The sequence below is a fragment of the Dipodomys merriami genome, unplaced genomic scaffold (genome assembly GCF_024711535.1).
Source record: "Dipodomys merriami isolate MVZ:Mamm:240054 unplaced genomic scaffold, mDipMer1.0.p SCAF_143, whole genome shotgun sequence".
In the NCBI taxonomy this organism is placed as follows: Eukaryota; Metazoa; Chordata; class Mammalia; order Rodentia; family Heteromyidae; genus Dipodomys; species Dipodomys merriami.
Window position 1 is genome coordinate 1,626,756 of NW_027202749.1, and position 11,587 is coordinate 1,638,342.

Genomic DNA, 11,587 nt, shown 5'->3' on the forward strand with positions numbered 1-11,587 from the left:
CAGCTCGCTCACTGCTGGCCCAGCATGTCCACAGGTGGGTGCTTTGTAGGTTTGGGTAGTACGGTGATGAGTCCGGCTGGTGCTGGCCCACAGACGGTCAAAGGCAGGAGGAGAGAAAGATGGGGGAAGAAGGGGCGTGCAAGCAGCCAGTCAGGGCTGCTGCCAGGTGTGTTGGCACATGCTTGTAATCCAACACTGTGAAGCAGTCTGAGCTCCCCAGCCAGATGCTGTTTCAACAAAACAGAAGACACGAAGGCCTGGGCTAGGTCTGTACTGGAGACTGGGAGATTTAGAACAGAGTGGTGGATGGATGTCTGGGCTGGAGCGTGATGGCGGGAAGGTGTGGAGAAGGACAGGGTGGCCGGAAGGAGGGGTCGCCTAGAGAGCTGGGTAAGCTACCAGGGCAGGGAAGGGACTGTCCACTGGAGACAAAGAGCTGCGGAGAAACTCCAAGACTAGATGCAAGAGGCCCAGAGATCGGGCCTGGGGTGGAGGCCTTACCACCAAGGGCTGGCAACCAGCAAGACAGTGGGGTGAGAATGGCCAGGCCTTCGGGCTGTCTCTGCAGGGCCAGTGCAGGTCCTCTGCCCACCGCCCTGCCAATCCGTCTGCCTGGAAGGGTCTCCTTGCCTCCAGGCTGGGTAGCGGGTGCTGGTGCACTGTGGCTTCTGTCAAACACACTACCAGTTCTGGGCGTCTGGCTTCTGCACCGCAGGGCGTGGTGTGGACAGTGAGGTGGGGAGGAGAGGTCAGGTGGGGCCCTGAGCAGGGGGGGCAGGGGAGGGGCGGTCTGAGTGGGCCGGCCCTGAGCAGGGGGACAGGCACTCTCCGCCCATGGGGGCGGAGCCGGTGGCCACGGGGGCGGGGCGGGGCCGGGCTGGGCTGGGGCGGCCGGTGGCGGGGCAGGCATGGCGGGCGCGAGGCCCCGGCCCCGGAGCTGGGCCCGGCGGGACGGGGCCTCCAGGGACGAGGTGGCAGCGGGGCTGTGTCGCTGTGCGCAGGGGAGGAGGGCGCCTGCCGCCCCCCGGAGGCCGGTGCCGGCCGCCTGGACGCCGTGAGTACCGGCACCGACCCCTGGTCCCCAGACCCCACACCCCAGACCCCGCGGCTCAGCACCGCAACCTGGACCCTGGCCCCAGCCTCAGGCTGCAGTCCACCCAAACAAAGGCGGGCGTGGCCGTGGGGGTACAGGGCCGTGGGGGTACAGGACCGAGGGGGGGTGCAGGCCAGTCTTTCTCTGGCCCCTCCCGTGGGTGGTCCTGGGCATGGGCACCCTCCTCCTGCCCCCACCGCCCAGCCCGCTCCCTCCATACTCCCTGCCCCCCTCTGGCAAGGGGCGGGGCTCAGCCTTTGTTCCTAACCTGGGCCTGGTTGGGGAGGGGGGGCTTTGTACCCCCTGGCACCTAGGGTCTGCCCTGGCCATGGCCCTGGTCAGTGGGCAGCCTGCAGCCTGGTGTGGGTGACTTAGCCCAGCATGGGTGAAGGAGTGTGGGGTGCTGATGCCCAGAGACAGTGGCTTTTTTCCTTTCTTTCTGCTTTGAGCCCAGTTCTGTGTAGTCCCTCCGGCTTGCACTCAGGACACTTCCCAGCTGGAGTTCTGGACGGATCCCAGGCCTGGCTGGAGTGGTTTCTTTGTGTGTGTGTGTGGCGGGTGGGGGGGGGGGCTGCAGCTGGTGTCAGGGTCCCAGCCCGCCTGGGCCTCTGGGGCTCCAGGGTGGACCTGGCCAGCGTGGGGTGGGAAGAGGCACAGACACACAGTGTAGTGTGGGTCCACAGTGCCGGGTCCCGGGAACCTCATGGAAGGGTCTCAGTCTGGATCCTGAGAGAGGAAAGCATGTGTGTGTGTGTGTGTGGGGGGGTGTCTTCATGCGGGCAGCGTGGTGTCACACACACCAGGTGTGCGGGAGCCTCATAGGTTCGGGGCGGCGGCGGGAGCCGCGTGGACCTGGGGCCCTGCTCCCCGGACAGCGTGCCCCCAGGTCCTGCCCGGCTCTGACGTGATGGCCTAGGCTCATGATGTGGGTGCCAGCAAACCTGCCAAAGGTCCAATGACTACTTGGCCAGGGCAGCTGTGGGCCAGGCTGGGCTACTCTGTCCTCCCGTGCTACGGCTCTAGCAGCGGAGGCCAGGATGGGGGATAGGAGCCGGGGCTGTTTGTGCTCTGTGCGCTCCTGTGCAGGGCATGCTGGACAGAGTCTCTGAGGACAGGTGTTGGGAGCCGTGCCCCGCATTCTGCACCGAGGGTCGGAGCAGACGGAAAGGGCAGCCAGGACCCGCCACCTGCCTTCAGGACACCCTCCTTCAGGCCTCCTACGGGCTTGCCTGCCACTGAGACCTGGGGAAGTTACAGCAAGGCAGACTCCGGCGCTGGGGTCTTGGGTTCGGTTATTACCACAGCGCAGGCCTGCTGGGGTCCTGCGTCCATCGAATCTGTGGGGAGAGGGAGACACAGCATCCCAGGGCCAGCCCTGCGGCCGAGGGTAGCCGAGTGAGTGGCCCGTGAGGTCTTGTCCTCCAAGGGCCCCATCCTGAGGCCTGGAAGAGGGTTTCCTCAGCCTCTTCTGCCCTGATCCTCCATGTAGCCTTCTGGACCCTGGCACAGTCCCCTAGAGTCCCCAGCTAAACTGCTCCCTCGCCCCGCCCCAGGCCAAGCCGTATCTTCCTCTTTGATCGCAGCTTCATGGCGGCTGAGGAGGTGCACTGGCCCATCCCCATGAAGGCCATCGGTGCTCAGAACCTGCTGACCATGCCTGGGGGCGTGGCCAAGGCTGGCTACCTGCACAAGAAGGGCGGCACCCAGCTGCAGCTGCTCAAATGTGAGTCCTTGGGCTACGGGGGTCACAGAGTGGCCACTGAGCGGGGATGGAGGCTGGCCTCGGTCCCCCTTCTCTGCCGCTCTGCTGGGCCTTCTTGGCTGTTGCAGCAGCTCTGAGCCTCTGCTTCCTTTTGTGGTGGGCCCTCTATAGTTCCCCTTCCAGCTCTGGTAGCTGTCACTCCTAGGGACCGGAGGGGAGCCCCCCTGGCCTGTGGGGTCCAGGCTGGTATAGCTGGGCAGAGTTTGGGCAGACACATTGCTGACAGCTGTCTGTGGGAGCGTTAGCCTGCAGGGTGTCCGTGTCTCCATCCCCGAGGCTCACCCCTGCCCACGCCACACTGTCCACAGGGCCCCTGAGATTCGTTATCATCCACAAGCGCTGCATCTACTACTTCAAGAGCAGCACATCTGCCTCCCCCCAGGGCGCTTTCTCCCTCAGCGGGTACAACCGGTGAGTGTCTGCCGCCCGCAGGCTCTGCCGTCTGCTGCCCATGGCTGGCCTTGCCATCCACTTCCCGCCTTCAGAAAGCCCCGGCTCTCCACCGCGGGTGTGTCCAGCCTCTGCTTTCCCTGCTCTCCCGCGGGTGTGTCCAGCCTCTGCTTTCCCTGCTCTCCCGTGGGTGTGTCCAGCCTCTGCTTTCCCCGGCTTGGCCTCTCATACCTGGCCTTACTTCATGCTCTGTCTTCAGGCTTCTGCCATGGACCTCTGGTGAAGTTGGTGTTTTTTTTTTTTTTTTTTTTTTTTTTTTTGCCAGTCCTGGGGCTTGAACTCAGGGCCTGGGCACTGTTCCTGAGCTGCTTTTGCTCAAGGCTAGCACTCTACCACTTAGCCACAACACCATTTCTGGCTTTTTCAGTGTATGTGGTGCTGAGGAATGGAACCCAGGGCTTCTTGCATGCTAGGCAAGCGCTCTACCACTAAGCCACCTTCCCAGGCCTGTGGTGACATTCTTACTGGGCTCTTTCTGGGGCTTCAACTGGGCCTAGAATATGTGCTTCCAGAGTCCCGGTTAGCCACTGCGGAGTGAGCTCTGAGCTCCTCTTCCCTTCTCCGCCCCCTTCACCTACCTTGGGCACTCAGAGCCCAGGCAGCCCAGCTCTGTCTTACTGTGGCCCTGCCCGGATTCTGGTCTCCAGGGTCTCCCAGGCTGGTGAAATCACTGGTTGAGGTCAGGAGCGGTCTTGAGGGCCCTGTGCTAGTCAGGCAGGCAGGCATGGCTGGCCAGAGCTCTGGGATCTCCTGTGGAGGGGTATTCTCTTTCTCTAGACACATGGCCCTCTATATGTGCCAGCCAAGGCCTGCACTTGTCCAGTGAGTGACAGGTGAGCTGTGCCCCAGGAACTGTGCCAACCCAGCAGGCGGGCTGGGCCTCGGTGCTGCCGTGGGCGGCTGATGGCCAGGTGGGCGTACCTGCCCGAGGATCTGGCCAGCAAGGCTCTCCCCAGGGAGACATCCTGTGCAGGCCATGAATTCTGGCCGGGGTGCAACCCGTAGAGCGGGTGAGTCTCTCTGCTGGACGCACGTGTGGTTGGCAGAGAGGCAGGCCCAGGCCCGCAGGGGGTGCGCACATGGGTGGGCAGGGAGGGTGGCATGATCTCCTCTCGTCGCCCTGCGCCCTGCTCAGTCCTTCCCTGCCCGTGCCCACACCGCCTGCTGTCTGAAGTGCCCACGCCCTCTGCTGGCGCCCCAGCAGGTGCTCCTTGAAAAGATGCTGGGTGCCAGGACCCACCAGGAAGGGGAGAGGGGGAGGCCTTGCGGGGCCGTGAGCAGCGCCAGGCGTGACCGCTGGCATTGTGTCCTCAGGGTGATGCGGGCGGCTGAGGAGACCACATCCAACAATGTCTTCCCCTTCAAAATCGTCCACATCAGCAAGAAGCACCGCACGTGGTTCTTCTCTGCCTCCTCTGAGGACGAGCGCAAGGTGATCCCGGCGTCGGGCCGTGACTGCCGTCTGAGCCCCGGCCAGGCTCAGGCCTCTGTCAGTTCCAGGCCCCGGGTTTTCGCTGTCCCAGTCTGGCCCTGAGGAGGCGTGGCTGGAGTAGTGGCAGCGTGTGGCTGCCACCCATCTACTCTGTCGGGAGGAGAGCGGGCTGAGGGCAGCAGTGGGGGGTGAGGCCGTGCCTCGTCCATGCAGGCCGGGCTGGACCCAGCGGGGTGCCTCACCAGCCCTGGCCACTAGGGCGGTGGGGCCGTGGGCCGGGAGGGGCGCCCCACGTGGCACTGTGCCCACTGGGGCTCCTGGTGACCCGCAGAGCTGGATGGCCTTGCTGCGCAGGGAGATTGGCTACCTCCATGAGAAGAAGGAGCTGCCCCCCGACACCAGGTGAGCAAGGCCTGTGACCAGTATGAGGCCGCCCCAGGACTCCTGGGCTTGCTGCACGAGCACCTCTCAGCTTGGGGGGGCCGCGCGCGTGGGTGCAGGAGTGTGCCGCTTACACAAGTGCGCGTCTGTGTGTGCTCCCACCTCCCTCTGTCCGTCTGCGCTGTCGTAGCTCCTGGGCGAGGCTCACACGGGCTTCTCTCCTCCGGGGAGGCCCAGCATTTACAGCAGCTCAGAGTTCTGCCTCTGTGCCCCACGGCCTTAGCTCTTTTGCTCAAGGGCAGTGCTCTACCACTTGAGCCTCAGCTCTACTTCTGGCTTTTTGGTGGTTAACTGGAGATAAGAGTCCTGTGGACCTTCCTACCCCAGCTGGCTTTGAACCGTGATCTACAGACGGCAGCCTCCTGAGTAGCTCGGGGTATGATGGTGTTATAAGAACTGCCGGGAGGCAGGAAGGTGGCCTCCCATCTTCTGGTCTGCCTGTCTGTCTTGTTCCGCATGTGTGGGTGTCCCTGGGCATCTGGGCTTGTGCATGGGTGTCTGTGCACATGGCCCGCTGCGTTCGCCCATGTCCACGCATCTGAGTAACTGCACATGTGTTCTCGTTGGTATGTCAGTCCAAGTGTGTCTTGTGTGTATCCTTGGACTTACCCAGTGTCTGAGTTAGAGTCTGTTAGAGTGTCCTGTGTGTGCACGCGTCTTTACATGAGTGCCGAGGGACTCCGGATCTGGCGTTCATTGCTTGTCCCCGGACACCTTCCCTGTTTCAGTGACTCCAGCTCAGACACGGACAGCTTCTACGGTGCCATAGAGCGGCCTGTGGACATCAGCCTGTCTCCATACCCCACGGACAATGAGGGTGAGGCCTGGGTCTGTGTCTGGGAGCCTTCCCTCTCCGCGCCTGGCTGCTCACGGTGCGGGGACCAGGCTGCTCTTGGTGGCTGTGGAGAGGAGGGAGGTGTGTTAGGCTGTGCTTCAGTTGTCTTCTGACAGTGACAGTGACTTCCCAGTGTTGGCCATCAGCAGTCTGGGCTCTGGATTCAAGTCCTGCCACCTCCTCCCCGTCTCCTGAGCACTCTGCTCCTGTGCTGCTGTGCTAGGGCACAGTGGCCGGGCTGTCCATCCTGTGTGCAGCTGGGCCCGGGCCCCCTTTGGCCTCACCTTCCACCTGTTGACCACAGACTATGAGCACGAAGATGAGGACGACTCATACTTGGAGCCTGACTCCCCGGAGCCCCTGAAGCCCGAGGGTAGGGTTGGCGGGGCCAGCATGCTCTGCGGTGGGAGGTGGGGGGGGTACCAGACGGCAGGAGTGGTCTGGGCCCAGGGAAGGCTAGATGGGGCTGGGAAAGTGGCTCCATGGTAGAGTGCTTGCCTAGCATGCATGAAGCCCTCTCAGGGACAGCGTCCAGGCCCTGAGTTCAAGCCCCAGGAATGGGGGGGGGGAGAAGGGGAAAGGCCAGATGGGGAGCCCAAGGCTGCTGGCATGCTGCATTCTGGGTTGGCGTCCACTGACCACTGCCCGTGCTGGGTGCTGTACCCGGCCTCCCCCGGGTGACGCGGACTTCTCTTTGTTCTGCAGACGCCCTGACCCATCCTCCGGCCTACCCTCCCCCCCCAGTGCCCACGCCCCGGAAGCCAGCCTTCGATTTGCCGCGGGCCCACTCCTTCACCTCCAAAGGCCCAGGCCCCCTGCTGCCACCCCCCCCTCCTAAGCGAGGCCTCCCGGAGGCCAGCCTGGCTCCCCTGTGCCTGAGAGAGCCCGCCCTCAGGGCGCCGGCCGCCTCCAGGAGGATGAGCGACCCCCCACCCAGCAGCGCCCCCTCGGGGCCCAGCCCCCGCAGACCCCCTGGCTTCCGGGAGAGTCTGAGCTCCAGCCCAGAGCCCTGGACCCCCAGCCACGCGGCCAGTGCCGTGACCAGCGCCGCCGCCGCCGCCGCCGCTGCCCGCACCTGTGACAAGCTCAAGTCTTTCCATCTGTCTCCCCGGGGCCCGCCGACAGCCGAGCCCCCACCCGTGCCTGCAAACAAGCCCAAGTTCCTGAAGATGGTGGAAGAGCTCCCCCAGAGGGAGGCGGCCAAGCCGGGGCTCTGGGTGCCCCCCGTGGCCCCTAGGCCCCCTGTGCTGAAGTTGCCCATGCCCGAGGCCACAGCTGGACCTGCGGTGCTGCCCCGACCAGAGAAGCCACCGCTCCCCCACCTCCAGTGAGTCTGGCCGAGGTGCCTGGCGTCCCTCCTCCCTGGCCTGCCCAGTCAACTGGCACCCAGTGCATTCTGAGCCCGTGTCGGGCCATCAGGCGCAGAGCCTGCCTCCGTGGGTCAGCCTCTTCTGCCCTGGACGGACCCAGGGCTGCAGCTGACGGCTGACCCGGCCTCTGACAGAGGCCCAGGTCAACGGGCAGAGGCCCTGCAGCCCGGGGCTGCTTCAGAGGCACTGGCCAGCGTGTGCGGCACCAGACCCCTGCAGCCGCTGCTGGCCGGCCGGGGGCCTCCAGGGCCCTGCCGTCCTGACGCTTGCGTGGGAAAGCGGGCGGTGAGCCACGTGCCGGCCTGACGTAGGCTTGCCTCAGAATGTGGATGGGGGTCTGTGCCCAGGCCCAAGGCCGCTCCAAGAGCTTTCTCCTGTATTGCCGGGTGGCGCCAGGGTTCCACTCCACACAGCCCCTCCCACCGTGGCCCTCCGGCAAACGATCTGGCACCCGGGTGGGTGAGCCACAGGGGCGGCCTTCCTGGTGCTCTGACGAACGTACCCCCATGGTGGCTGTGGCGCCCCCTCTCCAGGGTTCTGTGGCATCTGGAGCCTCGGCTGCCGGCAGCGAAGCGTCTGGAGAAGCACTTGTGTTTGCTTCACGAGGGCCCACAGCGGAGGTGAACGCTTTCAGTCGTTCTGCCAAACCTGGGTCTGGCCTTACCCACACCCACCCTGGCAGGGCCTCCCGGTCCTCAGGCACGTGTGGGCTTCTCAGAAGCTCTGGGGTTTGGGGAGTGGGCCAGTTTACCCCCCTCCCCTGTGGGTACTACAGTGCTGTCACTGGATGTCCCTGGGGGCGGACTGCGTTGCTCAGCCTCTGCTTCGCCAACGCCAGCGGCTGGCCGGGCGGGGCGGGGCCTGGTCAGGCTCCCAAGGCCGATCATTAGGAGACAACACCTTGTGCAGATGCCCTGGTACCTCCCATGTCAGAATGGCGGCCCTGACTTCCTACTTGGTTCCTGGCCTCCTTTGATTTCCACACCCCACGGCAATGAGCGTGGACCTCTGAGCGCCGTCCTGGGCCCGTGTGGCCAGGGGACCCAGCACTGCAGACCCTGGATTCTCATGCTGAACTGGCATAAGAATGAGTGCAGGGGGAGAGGAGGGTGGCAGGGGTGACGAGGTCTTGCCTTCCTCCTCTTTTCCCCACTGCAGGCGATCATCCCCTGACGGGCAAAGTTTCAGGAGTTTCTCCCTTGAAAAACCCTGGCAACCCACACAGGCCAGGACTGGCGGAGAGGACTCGGATGAGGACTACGAGAAGGCAAGGCTGAGTGCAGGGTGGGATCGTACGTGCCAGGGGGCAGACAGGTTGTGGGAGCATCACAGGCCAGGCTGGCCCTCACTGGCCTCTCTGAGCCAGGAGCCCCCAGAAGGCCAGAGCTGAGGGGGATGGGACACTGCGAGGTTCAGGATCCTGGAGTGGAGGGGCGCCAGATGGGCGGTGGTGGCCTGGGGAGGGTCACTCACTCAGGGTCTTGGAGTGGAGGCAGCCGGATGAAGCATGGGTGGTATGTGGAGGTCACTCAGGTCTCCATGATGATTACTGTTGGCTTCTTAGGTGCCGTTGCCCAACTCCGTCTTTGTCAACACTACAGAATCCTGCGAAGTGGAAAGGTTAGTACAAAGTCCTCTTGTACTAGTAGGGACAGGGTGCTGGGTCCCTTGCTTTTCTGTCCCCTTTGCTCACCTTGGTGCTGGACGATTGCTGGCCCAAGCACACAGCCCTAAGTGCAGCAGGAACCCTGCTCCCCCCGGCCCACCTGGCATCAGGACAGCCCGTCTGAGACCCAGAGGAGCATGTGGCCTAAGCGTGGGGTCACGGAATGCACGTGCTCCGAACTCAGAGTCATGGCGTGCACATGGCCCGAATGTGGGGTCATGGCATTATTGATATGTGACCCACAGAGTGGTTACAGTTACATGTCAGGTAAAGAATCTGTTTCCTTTGGACAGTGCAGCATGGCTGTTTAATTTTAGGTTGTTCAAAGCCACAAGTCCCCGGGGGGAGCCCCAGGACGGACTCTACTGCATCCGCAACTCCTCCACCAAGTCCGGGAAGGTAGGGTGCTGGCACAGCTGTGACCCTGGAGCTCTGGCCCTCCACACCCCCCCCCCCGAGTAGCAGTGGGGACCCACGGTTTATAGATCCCTTCCCACGCAGCCTCGGCTTCTGCCTCAACTGACCTCTGTCTGTGAGCCCGGTGTCTGGCAGTGCTCTCCCTGGTGTCAGAGCTAGGGGTCATCCGCAAGGTGGGGCCCGAAGGGGGCGGGGCATCAGAACTGCAGAGGGGGCGGGGCATCAGAACTGCAGAGGGGGCGGGGCATCAGAACTGCAGAGGGGGCGGGGCATCAGAACTGCAGAGGGGGCGGGGCATCAGAACTGCAGTGGAGGTGTGCCAGGGCACAGGTGTAGGAACGGCAGGACACCAGCTGGCACTGCCCACGTCCTCCAAGCGTGTAGTGTGTGATCTCTGACCCTGCTCTCCCACGTGTGTTTGTGACGGTTTCAGGCAGCCCAGGTCCCTGCTTCTGCTGTTTATGTCTCATTGGAGGCTGAAGGCAGAGGCCCCCGGGGCTAAGGACTTCCCTGACAGGTGTCTGTGGCCGGGCAGGGGTTCTGGAGCCTGCGGCCATCTCACCCGAGGGCCAGGTGCTTCTGCCTCTCCGCCACTGAGGTCCTTCATGCAGCCTCTCCTGTCTGTCCCGTGTTTCCCTCCCTGTAGGTCCTGGTTGTGTGGGATGAATCTTCTAACAAAGTGAGGAACTATCGAATCTTTGAGAAGGTGAGGGCCAGGCCAAACTCCTTCGCAGCGTGTGAGCGATGGGTGGGTTGAGATCAGCCTCTCCAGGATGTGCCCCAGCTCTGTCCTTTACCTCTCCCACCCCTGCCTTGCCCTTCTCTCTGTGACCCTAGAGGAGCAAAGTGTAACTGCCCCTGGCTTTGTGTTGGAGCCTTGGGGGTGGCAGGGAGGTGGGAATTTGAGGAGCTCAGGCCCGTGTGGTGCACGGGGGAGGAGCAGGCCTGATCGTATATGCCACGGTCACTGCATGGGGTTGGGGAAACGCGCTCGGTGGGGCCACCTGGCCTGCTGAGACCCATTGCTTCTGTCTTCTTCTGCCTCCACAGGACTCCAAGTTCTACCTGGAGGGTGAGGTCCTGTTCGTGAGTGTGGGCAGCATGGTGGAGCACTATCACACACATGTGCTGCCCAGCCACCAGGGCCTGCTGCTGCAGCACCCCTACGGCTACTCCGGGCCCAGGTGACACCGACCTGGCACGGCTGTGGGACCGAAGCGGCAGTTGGACCAGAGTGCCAGGCCATGCAGATGGAGCTGGGCCTGTGGGGTGGGATCCGAGGAGCAAGTCGCATGCTGGATGCCGGGCCTTCCCAACGGACAGCAGGCCCCACCCAGCGGGGTGGGGCTCCAGGCTGGACTTGGCCACCGACTACGTGGACTGGCCGACTGCCCTGGGCTATTTCCTAGGAACCTGAGGCCCAGGACTGAACCCGCCTGGGTTTTGGGGACACAAGGTCTGGTCCCTACTACACACCTACCCTGCAGCAGACTGGGACCGGGCAGGACTGGGGCTGTTGGATGGGGTACGGCTGGCCCCGGACCTTCCAGCAATGCCAAGGCATGGGCTCCAAGGGGGGCTGTTGCCTCCCAATAAATCAGGTGATCTTCACACCAATGGCCAGGGCTTGGTTGGCAAGGAGGGGCAGCTAGCTCTGCTCTGAGCCCACATGCGTCCAGGTGGGGAGCAGCTAACGGGAACCATAAGAGTTGGTCTTCCCCTCTTCTCAGCCACAGGCCACCGGGTGACGTGCTGGGGGCTCACAGCAGTGTCAGGTCAGGACACAGCGGAGGCCGTCTTGGTTCAGAGCCCACATTCTAAGCCCCAGCAGGTGCCAGAGCTGAGGGTGTCCTGTGAGCCGGTCCCTGGGCTGACTTCGCAGGCTCGCGGCCTAGTATGGAGACACTGGGCTTGACATGCCGGCAGTACAACACCCAAAGCTACTGGGCCCTGGAGCTCGGGACCCAGGAGGCTTCCTGGTGGTGGTGCTGCGAAAGGATGGGCAGAGAGGGTCCTGAGACAGACAGAGGGGTGGAGATGTGGCACCTACATGTCCACGGCCTGGCGACGCCCTGCTCAGCTGTCTCACCTGCCCCCGGTTTCTATGCGGGAGTTCCAGCT

At 63.7% G+C, this 11,587-nt stretch overlaps 1 protein-coding gene across 6 annotated transcripts in view; it reads left to right on the forward strand.

Moving 5' to 3' along the window:
* Sh3bp2 (SH3 domain binding protein 2) overlaps positions 1–11,077 on the forward strand; it is a 33,044-nt gene extending 21,967 nt beyond the window's left edge. For 3 of the 6 annotated variants that reach the window (XM_070021713.1, XM_070021709.1, XM_070021714.1), the window contains exons 2-14: positions 2,677–2,816; positions 3,164–3,266; positions 4,620–4,737; positions 5,069–5,139; positions 5,907–5,995; positions 6,318–6,386; positions 6,719–7,340; positions 7,917–8,003; positions 8,542–8,650; positions 8,948–9,003; positions 9,367–9,448; positions 10,113–10,172; positions 10,517–11,077. In XM_070021713.1, coding sequence (XP_069877814.1) covers positions 2,681–2,816; positions 3,164–3,266; positions 4,620–4,737; positions 5,069–5,139; positions 5,907–5,995; positions 6,318–6,386; positions 6,719–7,340; positions 7,917–8,003; positions 8,542–8,650; positions 8,948–9,003; positions 9,367–9,448; positions 10,113–10,172; positions 10,517–10,654 — 1,740 coding nt within the window. In that variant the 5' untranslated portion in view covers positions 2,677–2,680 and the 3' untranslated portion in view covers positions 10,655–11,077. Of the gene's footprint in view, positions 1–908; positions 1,055–2,676; positions 2,817–3,163; positions 3,267–4,295; positions 4,316–4,619; positions 4,738–5,068; positions 5,140–5,906; positions 5,996–6,317; positions 6,387–6,718; positions 7,341–7,916; positions 8,004–8,541; positions 8,651–8,947; positions 9,004–9,366; positions 9,449–10,112; positions 10,173–10,516 lie in introns of those variants that run through there. The other 3 variants (XM_070021710.1, XM_070021711.1, XM_070021715.1) reach the window with 3 other exon arrangements.
* The last annotated feature ends 510 nt before the right edge of the window (positions 11,078–11,587 follow it).